Source organism: Lutjanus erythropterus, chromosome 7, assembly GCF_056507025.1.
Source record: "Lutjanus erythropterus isolate fLutEry1 chromosome 7, fLutEry1.hap2, whole genome shotgun sequence".
In the NCBI taxonomy this organism is placed as follows: Eukaryota; Metazoa; Chordata; class Actinopteri; order Lutjaniformes; family Lutjanidae; genus Lutjanus; species Lutjanus erythropterus.
The window spans coordinates 3,723,244-3,736,168 of NC_139323.1; the positions used below are offsets into that span (position 1 = coordinate 3,723,244).

The window sequence follows — 12,925 nt, forward strand, 5'->3', positions numbered from 1 at the left end:
TATTTCTGCGTTGATTCTTACATGACTCTGCATTTTACTGGATATGTGTCCAGCCTCAAGGTTTCTTGATTCAGTATTATTTGACAAACAAATCTCTTATTAGTTCATTGTGAAGCTGAAATGAACTGATTTGTTCTGCTAAAATAGTTGATTGATGAATTTCCAGGATAATTCATGCCACTCTCATGTCACAGAGGTAAAAGTCGTCACTAAATTAAAATAAATGGCTTTTTTTTCTTCTTGTCCAGAGTCATGCATGTTGATTCTCTATGTCACAAACAAAACTGTGAAACTGGAAACTTCCGTGAAGACTTCTTCTTCTCTTAATGTGCTCTTCATCACTTCTTTTTGTTCAGTGACATGCTGAAAAACAACAGCACACGTCATGAAATTTATTATTAACTGTGGTACTGCTGCATGAGGCAGAAGGTCACAAATCAACAGTCTTTCTCCAGAATGGCATACCCAACCTTTAAAAGGGACAGTTCACTCTAAATCAAGTAGTTCCTACATGAACTTGCTCACAACAAGGTGTGTGGATTATCCTGAGTAACCAGGCCAGTATTTCTGGATAAAGACAGTGGTGTTGAATTATTCAAATGTGCTTTTTTTTTTTTTTAATTTAGGGGTGAACTGTCTCTTTATAGGTTGAAAACTATTTGCAAACCAATGCATTCTGTTTTGATTTACGTTTTACACGACGTCCAAACTTTTAAAAGGAGTGAAATGTTTGTACAACTAAGAAAGTCTAAGAAAGTTAGCGAGCCTCAGAGAAAAATGAAGGGAGGTTATGTCAGTGTTCATGTGTGAGGTCTGTACAGCGCTTTTCATGGCAAACATTTTGACATATCAGAGCAGAAAAGCACAAGTGTTCAAGGTGTTAATGACGTTAATGATGGCTGCATTCCACTTAGGAGAAGTCCTGGTATTGTGTATGCTGCGGCACACTACTGAGCCATGGTTAATGTTATTAATTCCACCTTAGCTTTTCCTTCACTGACAAGTCCAAATGTCCACAGCGAAAAAGGCTGCTGTCATACAGATGATGTTGCCATCTCCACAAAAATGATGCATTAGATACTGTTGAAAGCTCAAGAAAAAGTTAGTAAGTGAACCTTGAGTTAAGGTTTTTAGTTAACTGACTGTTTATAAGGTCAGAAAGAACTTGTGTTTTTGTGCATTTTAGTCTGTTTACAACAGATCACACACAATATTCTTTATGTACTGCTGCTTTTTAAATCATCAGATTGAATATTGTATTTGTACAGTTCAAATCCATCGGTACTGAGATCTGCATAGTACCATGGTCTGGGTGAATACTCTTTTCTGATTGGCCAACAGGTGTGTGTTAAAACCGTTAAACGCAAATGTACTTCGTCTCAAGTTCAATGACTGTTTGAAATTCATCCGCTACCCAACTTGTTACCATAGCAACATTAAAGAGCACAGCTGCCAAAGTTCACACCGCTTCCTAACCAGAGGCGATATGAACAAGTGAGCTAATGAACAGCTGATTGGTTCAGTTTTCCTAAATGAGGACGTCCTAACCTGCTCTGTGCGTCAGCCAACGGGCTGAAATATCTCTCACCCTGACTCTATTTCACACACCTCCAAAATATTTTATCTGGTTAAAATCGATGTGACATCTTTGACGTTTGTGTTTCCACTCATCAAAACAGTCAAAGGGAGGACGAGAGACTAATTAACAAGGCTGAGGAGAAGTGTCACCTTTTATATGATTCACAGCAGCATTTTTTATAGGAATATACTTAAAAAGTACGGAGATTAAAAAGGAAAAAGGGGAACTTTTGGGGGTTACATTAGTTATGAAAAAATAACTCTTAATTTACTCATCTACAGAGGGAAGGAATCTCAAGTGCGTCATGCCTTGTCATGACAACAGTAAGCTCTTGCTTCATAACTTTAGATTTTGATTGCAAAACTTTCACCAAACAATGAGAATGCTTTTATTTCATATGGTTGGAAAACAACTATGGTATAAGCAGGATAATCAACTTGTAACTTGTCATATCCCATATGTGATAAACATGCAGATGTGATGTATTACCAAACTCTAGCAAGTGCTTATGACATGACTTGTGCAAAGTATGTCCTGTAAACTATTCATGACTTGTACTGAAAACCTGCAAAACACATGAATGATTCTTTTAAAAGGGTGGAAACCTACTTGTCAAAAAATGCCTGGTCTTGTAGATTCAGGACCAAACTGTCAGCATTAAGGTACACCTTGTTCTGAGATGATGCCACCTGGAAGCATTCACAACAGCCATCATCATCATCATCATCATCATCACCACTCCTGTTCAAATTAAAGTGGGACAGACAGACGGAGTCACAGGAGATAAACTATAGTACTGACCGTCTTTGCGATGTTCTGTGCTGCTCTGATTCGTCTCAGCTTCAGGTAACCGGGATTCTTAGTCACTGCTAGACCCAACTAACACACACACACACACACACACACACACACACACACACACACACACACACACACACACACACACACACACACAGTTTTTGTTTAGTCAATATATTGCCATTCATACAAAATGACCAAAGAAGTGAAGACAATGGGGCGGGGTATCGCTGCTCAGTACTACAGTATTTGATGGAACTGGAAGTTCAGCGTGCCAAATTGCCACCAAAAAGTTGTAAGTATTGATAAAAATAAATGCAGAAAATGTGGAAGGAGTATTTCAAAAATGTTTTCATTTACATGATGGGTATCAAATGAAGTAATCTGTTGATAACGGTATCACTTTAAGGGTACTGGTATTGGCAATGGCATCATAATTCTATATTTATTTTATTGTCTAATAAACAATACCCAACAATACTAGTCCTCAGTCAGTGAGTCAGTCAGGGTGCAGACACACCAAATCCATTGTTATATGTGGATACAATTCACTTCTGTTTGCTGTACCTGACTTTGCATAATCACCACCTCTACTTAATGCAAATGAGGTCCATCCAACGCAACATAGCAGACTCACAAAAGTCTGATCAAACTGTCAAACTAGGGAGTGCTGATCAAATATGAAAGAAGATTATTTTACTGCATTGTCTGTTTCTAACCTAATTTTTTTTCAGACACATATTTAAGTATGCTTTTTACCTCAAAAATTAGAAAGTTTGTGACCTGGCTGCCATGTTGGAAACATCTGAGCCAAAATCAAGCACAAAATCATAGTACATCTATCCAATCAACTATAGTTTTTACACTGTAAACTCAGAGCGAAATGAAGAGCATCAAGATCCATCATCACCAGGTGTGTGTGTGTGTGTGTGTGTGTGTGTGTGTGTGTGTGTGTGTGTCTGTCTGTCTGTCTGTCTGTCTGTCTGTCTGTCTGTCTGTCTGTCAGTCAGACAGTCACCATTTTGGCAGCTTCAGCCTCTCCTTCAGCCTGGATGATCTTCTGTCTCTGATCCTGTTTGGCTTTCTCCACGTAGAACTGGGCTCTCTGCGCCTCCTGCTGGGCTAAACACACACACACACACACACACACACACACACACACACACACACACACACACACACAAACACACGGACTGATTAAGTTCTGAATACAAAAATTGATGAATTTAAAGACTCAACTCAAACAATAAGAAATACTAATACTGAGGCAAGAAAAAATTCTATAAACAATGAATGAACTTTTTATTCAATATGTCCCTTTCTGTGAAGAGTTCCTACATGTTACAGTCACTGAAAAACAAACCAAACAAGGAGTGTATGATTCCCATGTCTGGACAATGTTTAGGCTTTAGAGAGGAATCATTTTAAAACTACTACAAGGAACGTTTTTATTGTGTTGATTTGGAGACCCCTGTAGACAAAAGTGGTGGAGCTTCCTCCATCATAACCATAAAATATAACATCAAACATAAGATCATCAGAAGAAAAATCTCCTTCTTTTCTGTACCTCTCACTGTAACTTTGCCTGGAAAAATGTAAACAAATGCTCATTTCATCTGATTTCACAGAGAGTCTTACCCAGTAGAAACAGCCAGTCTTCTTGTTGTTGGTCTCATTTGCTCATGTAACTTTAAACTTTAAAGTAGCTTTAAATGTGAGTTTACAGTGATAATCAACAGATTTCTTTTACATTTGTTGTATCATCACATCTTGTTGGTCAGTGTAAACCAGTCTGCTGCCTGAGCCACACTGAGCCTTACCGACTTGCTTGGCCTCCACAGCAGCAGTGTACTGGCTGCTGAAGCTCAGCTCAGTGATGGCCACATCATCAAGAATGATGTTGAAGTCTTTGGCTCTCTCAAACAGCTCTCTGCGCACCAGCAGTGACACCTGGACAACAATACAGAGCAACGATGTTCAGCGCTGGACTGACAATATCACACAGGTACAGACCGAGAAGGGAAGTAAGGAAGAACAAATATTTTGTTACTGTACTCAAATAAATTTTTCAGGTATCTGTACTTAACATTTTCAAAAGAGGCTCACTGCTTCAGTTTTAAATACAGATGGAAACAAAAATAACATAAAAGACACAACAAGATGAAAAAAGATTAAAGACAAAACAGGACATAACGAGGAAAACTGTAAAAAAAAAAAAAAAAACATAAGACAAACATAAAAGATGTAACAATACAAACAGACAGAGAGTGTGACTTGACTGTGACTCAGTAGAAATATCCTTCAAAGGACAACTTTTTACTTTTATACTTTGAGTACATTTCAGAGCCTGAACTTTCACTTTTACTGCACTTAACAAGTAGAATCAGTACTTCTACTCTTACCAGAGTCTTTTTTTTTAAGTATCTGTACTTATACTCAAGTAAAGAATGTGTACTTTTGTCATCCCTGGGTATGGACTATACTCTGTGGGAAATCTTGAAGCAGTAGTTCATATTTTGATTACACTGGAATACATCATATTTGAAGATTTTTCAACACTTGACACAGTCTTTAAAAACTCAACATTACAAGCTTTGTAAGGTTAGTAACTGTTGCAGGTAGTGCTGAAACATCTGGTTATTATATAAGATGTTCAAACATTTATATACAAACATAAACAGGGATAAAACCAATATGACAGGTGTTGATGATGAGAGCAGAGTGTAGAGATGTCAGGCGCTGTACCTGAGCTCTCTGTGTGATGAGCTGTGAGGCGTTAAACTTTGCCACTACAGACTTGAGAACCTCGTTGACGATGGAGGGCAGCACTCTCTCGTCGTAGTCCTTCCCCAGCTGCTGGTACATGGTCGGCAGGTTGGACGCCAAGGGCCTGGACAACACCCGCACAGCTATGTTTACCATCTGTAGATCTGTACACAGACACAAACACACTTCATACTATACTTTACACTTATCTTTACAGCTACATTGTGCTGAATCAAGTATGATATAGTGGTGGTGGTAATAGTGTTGGGCCGATGGATGATGACTGACAGTTATCGTGATTTAAAAGTCATCTGTGTTTGAGGTAATGTGCCCTGTCAGAGTTGCTAGACTTGTTGTCAAGCTCCGTTTCTGACATGTGGAAGAGAAAATATGTTCATTGCACAACGCCTCCATGTTGTGTTTATTATTTTCTTTAAAACACAACTATGTTATGGCCATTCAGTGCTGAGACAAAAACTCTTCAAGGTCGTTCATCATAAATGAATATCTCTCACCTCACCCTCCCCTTCCAAGTGTGTAGGAAAATCTACAGTGGCCTCGGAAATTGTGAAAAACACAAAAGGATGTATCCAGAGCCAGTGTTTGTTTTGGTTTTGGTTTCCATGGAAGACAACCTGCGGCCTCTGAAGATATAAAGGGCTCATTCATTGTTTCAGCTGATTATACAAAACATGACAACATACTTAAAAATATTATGTTTAATTCCTGCCACATTCTGCTAATAGAGTCCTATAAATCTTACACACTGGAGGAACAACACTGAAATTGGCAACATGTTGCAGACTAGGGATGGGCACTTATTAAAGATAGCAATATTGATAAGCTTATATGTTATTGTTTTTTTTATCCGTACTTTGTATTGTTTGGTGTAATTTATTATCACACTGCAGCATCTTCCCTGTTCTCTGTGTGGGAGCTGAGCTCTGACAATATACACACAAAGTGAAGTCAGGTAACAGCAGAGCAGATTACTGGAGTTGAAGACAACTATACTTGTTACTGTAAGTATTTGCAATAATGTCTTTGTGAGTAACGGCCATTTTACACAGCATGCAGCACATAGGTGTCCCATCAGACAGTGGTAAATGTCATACAGGACTCAACATTATAAAATAGAGATGAATCTTAAACATGAGGATACAAATCAATACTTTCACTTTGTCTCGATAATACTGGATAGTTGAACATTGAACTGATTTACTGATCCAGATTCATGTACCACAAACATATTACCAATGTCATTAGAGAATTTTTTCCTGCAAGGGTCACCACATTTTCAATGGTTTCATTAAGCTAACCATAAGAAGAAAAAGCAACGGCTGAGTCAGAGTGTGTGCATCCTTCTCACTTTTTTTGACATCATTTTGTACAAAGTCACAATCTTAATTTGGTCATACTGTACAAAAAGACTGAAAGTTTGACATATAACAAAGCAACAGAAAAAATATGTTTATATATGAATAAATAAATACAACATTAAAGAGAAAGAGAAAGAGTGTCAGAGATCCAATCAAATATCAAAATATGCAAGTTTTGCAGCATGTATAAAACCCAAACAGCCAAGGCTTGTTTGGGTTTTATACATTTCAGTGTTTTTTAAATGAATTATCTCATTCATGAAGACTAAGAACAGTGGTCTGGTACCAGTGAATCTACATCTGTGGATAAACTGTTTAGCCATTATAATCAGACTATTATACATCATTTCTATTTTTTGGTCCTGCATTATAACTCCAAAATTAACATCATAATATTCTAAATTGATGAAGGTCCTTTTCTGATATCCAGTGTTGAAACAGTTCCCAGAAAGACTGAGCGTAATTACAAATAAAAAACAAGTGTTCTAAAGTTTCAATATCAAACTCAAAAATTATAAACGTAGGCATGTTTCTGACTTGGCCTGCTTCTAGGGACACATTTCAGACCAGTTAATTGGGGACAGCTTGTCCAACTGGGGACAGTAATCTTGAAACCATTTCGGAAAAGACTGATTTTTCAGGTCAGTGGTTAAGGTTAGGGTAAGGGTTGGGCAAGCAAATGTAACCTAAGGCAATGTGTGTGTGTGTGTGTGTGTGTGTGTGTGTGTGTGTGTGTGTGTGTGTGTGTGTGTGTGTGTGTCCAATGTTTGTTACCTTTGCTTCCTGTCAAAGAGGAGATCTTCCTGGGTTTGGCTCTGATATCATATATGATAGGGTACTGGAACCATGGGATCCTACAAAACAGACGCTAATGTCACTGATCCACTGATCATCGGCCAGATTTCAAACAGCGATGACACTTAATGACAGGAGGGAATCAACAGTCTTGCAGAGCGGTGAACAGAGAACAACTTATTGCTCAGCATCTGCAAAACCGTGGAGTTGATAGTTGATTCTCAGAAAAAGAAGGCAAAGACAAACTGCTGTCTACTAGAGTTGAGCCGATAGACGATGCCATCATTTATCACAATGGCTGATGGTCATCAACTCTCTACCACTGTAACATGATTTAAAAGCCTTCTGTATTTGAGTGTGTCCCCTTAGTGTTGCCATAGATTTGTTGTCTAGGTTCCATTTTTGACATGTGTTAGAGAAATAAAAAGCTGTTGCTGCTGTTCATTCTCCACAACAGCAAAGGGATCTCTTTGTTCCTCACCCAGAAGGTGGTGCAAGTTCCGGTTCAGGCTTTTGTCATCTTGTGCCTAAACTCCAGCAACTCACTCCTGGCTGGTCTGCCTGTCAGTGTTATGTGACATCTGCATCCAGAATGCAGCAGCCCAGCTGGTCTTCAACTTCAACTGACTTCACCTGAACTGGCCACCAGCGGCTGCTTGAATTTAATTCAAGCCAAATAAAAGAAAACCTTTTTCTCTCTCTTACTGTATCTCAGTGTCTTAGAAACCTTTTGTATGATGTCTTGTAACTTTGGGTTGTATCCATAGGGTGGAATGCACCAATTGTAAGTCGCTTTGGATAAAAGCATCAGCTAAATACATTTAATGGAATGAACTTTTTTTTTTCGCTATTTGCAGTGCACCACTCTCCTGCTCCTCTGCTCTCTTTCCCCCTGTGTCTGCCTTCAATCTGGCTCATACTATGTAAGACTTGAAGTTGATGACCGTGACACTAATAAAAGTCATGAGGGAACAGAGTCACCAGTAGATAATAAATATGCTAATCCTACCTGAAATGCAGCCCCTCAGCCAGGATAGTGTCCATCTGCATCCCTCCAATCCTGTTGAAGATGATGGCTCTGTGACCACCCTCCACTGCTCACACACACACACACACACACACACACACACACACACACATACACACACACAGAAACAAAAGCTTTTATGAATGATATTAACAGGATTTCACTCTAATTGATGACATTTCCAAGAGTCTACAGGACAAAAATCAGTCCACTGTCCTCCTCTATAAAAATAGTCTGGAAATTATTATTTGGAATCACACACAAAAAAACAAACAACCAAAAACCACTTAATAGCTTTTATTAAATTTCTTCAAAGTCGCAGGTCAGTATAGTGGTAAGCTCCATATTAAATTCCTTCAGTCTTCACTACAGACATTACATGAGTGTGGACAGAACATGGATGTAAACTGTAACTTGACTGGTTGGTGGAGACAAACGACAGTAATTCTATTTTTTGACTGCTCTCTTTTATACAACCATCGACAGCTGACGTCTCACTCTTCTTAACTGTCCACTAGGGGCTGCAAGAGATCAACAACACCTTGGGTTTGAAATCTTGTTTCAGCTCAAAACAACTTATATGGAGGTCATGTTAATAATGGTGAAACTTTGTAAATGTTTGCTGGTTGCATCTGGCAGTTGTGGTGGCATTGCAGGAGGTGCTTCACCATCTGTCGCCTGGCAGGGATCTGCACTCTACTGAGTGACCTCTTCTAGTTCTGTGTCTGTTTTGTCAAACTGGCATACATTTTTCTTCATTTGCAGTTATTTCTAAGTGCAACATGTGTTGTGTATTGGTTTATGTTTTTTAAGTTGCTGTACATCATTATCTCTCAGCCAGTATCTATGCATGTCTTGCTCAAGTACTTTGACATGTTGACAGGTGGAGTCAAGGATCAATCCACAAACTTCATGATAAAATGCTTGTCCTGTCTACCACTGAGCTACTGAAGCCCAATAGGTGAAACGCCAGAGGAACTACATATAAGAGCCGGTGGTCAGTGGTATCACCTAGTCATCTTGAGGAGTGGGTTGTACCAACTGGTCTTTAGCCTGGTCCGAACTGCTAAGTTGGTCTTAGTTAACATCCATCTTTAGAATGAACTTCATGCTGGTTGCACCAATCAGCCTGGTCTTAGCAATGCGTATGCCTGTGTATGCCCACAGGTAAGATTTACACCTAGTCTTGACCACACCGAGGAGAAGGCTTAAGCCTAGACAGTGCAAACAGCATTACTATTAGGTTGGACAGCTTAGCTTATAAGTACTGTTGGTGCTACTGGCCACAGGTAGTTTATGTAGAATATCAGTGCCCTGTGGGGACTTGTCACACACTGGGAGCTCAGGAGTGATTGTGTTTACCTGTGTAGGTGGCTTCTTTAACGCCATATGCCAAGGCACCAGCTCCAAGCAGCAGCTTCAGTCCTAATCCAGCCCCTCTGCCACCGGATGAAGACATACGACCTGCCAGGTCCCTGAGGTGCTGGACGAGGCGCTACAGTGGGTGAGTGAGTTTGGAAGACAAAGAAAAAGGAAAGAAAAAGAGACTCATCATGTTAGGGATGAAGACAAGCTGGTGTAAAGGGTGGGAATCTTCTGGCGCCTCACAGTTCAATTTGATTCTGAGTTAGAGGGCTAGGATGAGATTATAAAACGTTTATCAATGCATCTTGAGTAGGGATTATAATGATTAACCAATGATTGATAAACTGGTCATTGAGAATTTCTTCACACACTCGTTTCAACTTCATTGAAGCTAAAATGCTGACATACACTTGCTTTCAGTCCAGCGGCTGCCTGTCAGATTATATACATCAGCAGGGGCTCACATTTAGCCATCTTCTCCAAAACTCAAAAAGCAGCCTAGTCTAGAACCATCCGGTTGGTTCAGCCCTACAGAACTACCTGGTCTGACAGAATGGTTACAGACAAACATAATATTGAGAATGGGTTTTTATCCATGGGTTTGATCCACAGACCTTGTAGTGAGCAGTTTCATATAAGAATTATTTTCTGTCTAGTCAAAAGAAAGTAGTTCCGGTAGATTCTTGCACAGATAGAAAGTAGTTCCAACACCACTCCATATCTCCAGAACTCAGCACTCACACCACAACTATCTACATCTGTGTTTCTCAAACTTTTTACACCACATACCACCTCAGAAAATATTAGGCTCTCTTAGTTCCACCCTTATGACAGACATTAAAAGTTGTGTAGGACAACTTTATTCAGCTGCAGACAGGCAGGTTTATTCCTCATAAGAAGATCATTTGTTGTCAATCACAACAACTTCATAGAAATGCTGCATTTCAGACAATGTCAGAGATCAGAATTTCCCAACCTCCCACTAGAAAGAGTACAATGAAACATCAATCAAAATCAGTTCTTACTTCTGAACTTGAGGCAAATTAATCTACCACAACTTCATGAAAAAGTAGTTGTCTGATATCACACAACAATGGCAACACCCTTATGGAAGCCTAAATTAAAATATCATTTAGTAAAACATATTCTGCATGTAAATTGAGTCAAAATATATATTATATTGTGCATATACATGGATATAATATTATTTTTAGTTTTAAGTATCGTAAAATAAAATGTACAACGGCTTCTGTTGCCTGGTGTGTCAATTTTCCCCCTGTGTAGTTTTCTCACTTCTGAGGGTTCTATTAAACGTACACTTTCAGAAAAAGTGATCAATTTTAACAGGCAGGCACATTTTTAAGTTTAGTTTTGGTGTTATGCACCTTGAACACTTTCATTATAGAGGTTGGAAATATGTTTTAACATTAAAAATAAATGGCTCAACTTCCATGTATGATTAAAGTCACAAGACAATTTTTTGAACTTGACATTTCAATTGCTGAAATTAAGCACTGAGCATTAGATTATTTAACTTTGTTCTGTCGTTACTAGAACAGTCTTTATTTACTGAACATATATAATTAATGTGATTACTGTGTCAACTTGTAGGATTTTGGTGTGTGAAGCAGTAGGTGACAGCACTTCCGCTGTATTTGTAGAATGACCCCAGACTAAGGTAAGGGAGCGTCACGTGATTTCTATTTAACAGTCTGGAGTGAAACTACACACGAGTGAACAAACTGCAGCAGTAAGTCATGTCCCCCTGACCACCTCCATTCTGTTTGAACCAGGTCACAGTAATAGCCTGCTAACAGTAGTCATGTCACACAACACGACCTGTCTGATAACGGACAGCTAACAGAAGAGACATGCTAACTGCTAACCGCTCCCTGCTTCATACGGCACCGCCTTTACTCTTTACTGACCGTCAGTTACATCAGTAGACACACATTTCACACAATGTTCACACACTACACCGGCAGTTCTCATCGTTTGGCATTTCACACACTTACGTTCGGCTCCTTGCTCGCCATGCTGCTCTGTGACTACGTCAAACTCCAAGGTCGAGACAATCCCCCCTCCGTAGACCGCAACGTCTTCTGGGAAATGAAGTTCAAGAGCATGGCGACATCTTTTTCAGTAGAGTAACCATAAAATAAAATAAAATAAAATAAAATAAAATAAAATAATGTAATATAAAAGCAATAGAACACAATCACATCTATTACAGGCAGTATACATATATATATATATATACATATATATATATAAGTAAACACTGAGGTGTGTACAAGCGTTAATAGGGTAATAAATACATAATACTGAAACATGTACAGGTATAAGCAGGTAGTAAATGAGGTGTAAAGGTGTCAACAGGTAGTAATAAATCCAAGGGGATGTGAAAAGTAGCAAACAGTAACTGTAGTTACTGTACTGTAACTACACTACTGTTACTGTAGTGTAAAGTATTACAGAGTGTATAAGTGACATCCATGTATCAAAGCGGTGCAGGTAAATGATTATAGTGATGGGGTTGATAATAGAGTTCCACCTGGTGGATGAAGATGTCCCTGAGCCTGCTGCTGTGGGAGGTGGATGCTGCCGTGTCTGATGGACAGCAGCAGGCAGACCTTCTACAACAATGCCCTATTGATGGAGATGTGGGAGTGTCCTTCTCCCTACAGTCCACAATCAGCTCCTTTGTTTTAGCTGACACTGAGATGGAGATTAATGTCCTGGCACCGGGATGTCAGAACTCTGACCTCCTCTCTGTAGGTGTCTCATTGCTGGTGATCCAGCTGTTGACAGCTGTGTTGACAGCAGACTTGATGATGGTGTTGGATCTGTGCCTCATGGTCATGTGTAGGGAGTACAGAAAGGGCCGGGTATGCAGCCCTAAGGGGCAGGGGCATGTCCATCATTTGTAATATCTTCTTAAATTACTAACATTACAGTATCTTAGTATAGTTTAGTTTAAATAATGATCTCCTGTGTGACTATGTTATTCTTTAAGTCCTCAAACAGAAACTTTACCTCCATTGTATGTCTTTCCTCAGGCCGTGCAACTCCTGAATTCACCCTCAGCTTTCCACCATGAAAAGAAATGTTTTTTTTAAATGATTTCTTATTTTTATTTATTTATTTACCCATTTGCTTTATATAGTTTTTATATGATTATTGTTTTGTGAGTAGGATAGAGAGAACAACAACTTA

The 12,925-nt window shown here is 39.1% G+C and overlaps 1 protein-coding gene across 1 annotated transcript; it reads right to left on the minus strand.

Annotated features, from left to right (window-relative positions):
• Positions 1–308: 308 nt before the first annotated feature.
• Positions 309–11,841, minus strand: LOC146323435 (prohibitin-2-like). Its single transcript, XM_084722405.1, has 10 exons — positions 11,725–11,841; positions 9,707–9,839; positions 8,327–8,411; positions 7,297–7,376; positions 5,123–5,307; positions 4,198–4,327; positions 3,396–3,499; positions 2,381–2,458; positions 2,189–2,268; positions 309–363 (listed from the first exon to the last, which is right to left on the minus strand). The coding sequence occupies exons 1-10, from the start codon at positions 11,743–11,745 to the stop codon at positions 339–341; spliced, it is 921 nt and encodes a 306-aa protein (XP_084578531.1). The 5' UTR covers positions 11,746–11,841; the 3' UTR covers positions 309–338.
• Between the last annotated feature and the right edge of the window lie 1,084 nt (positions 11,842–12,925).

Bases quoted from the DNA above. Each gene is read 5' to 3' on its own strand.
- LOC146323435 (XM_084722405.1), bottom strand. From the start codon at position 11,745: ATGGCGAGCAAGGAGCCGAAC. The intron at 5,308-7,296 runs GTAACAAACATT...GTCTGTGTACAG, and splicing joins CTCTTTGACAGGAAGCAAAG to ATCTACAGATGGTAAACATA. The intron at 3,500-4,197 runs GTAAGGCTCAGT...GTGTGTGTTTAG, and splicing joins TGTGGAGGCCAAGCAAGTCG to CCCAGCAGGAGGCGCAGAGA.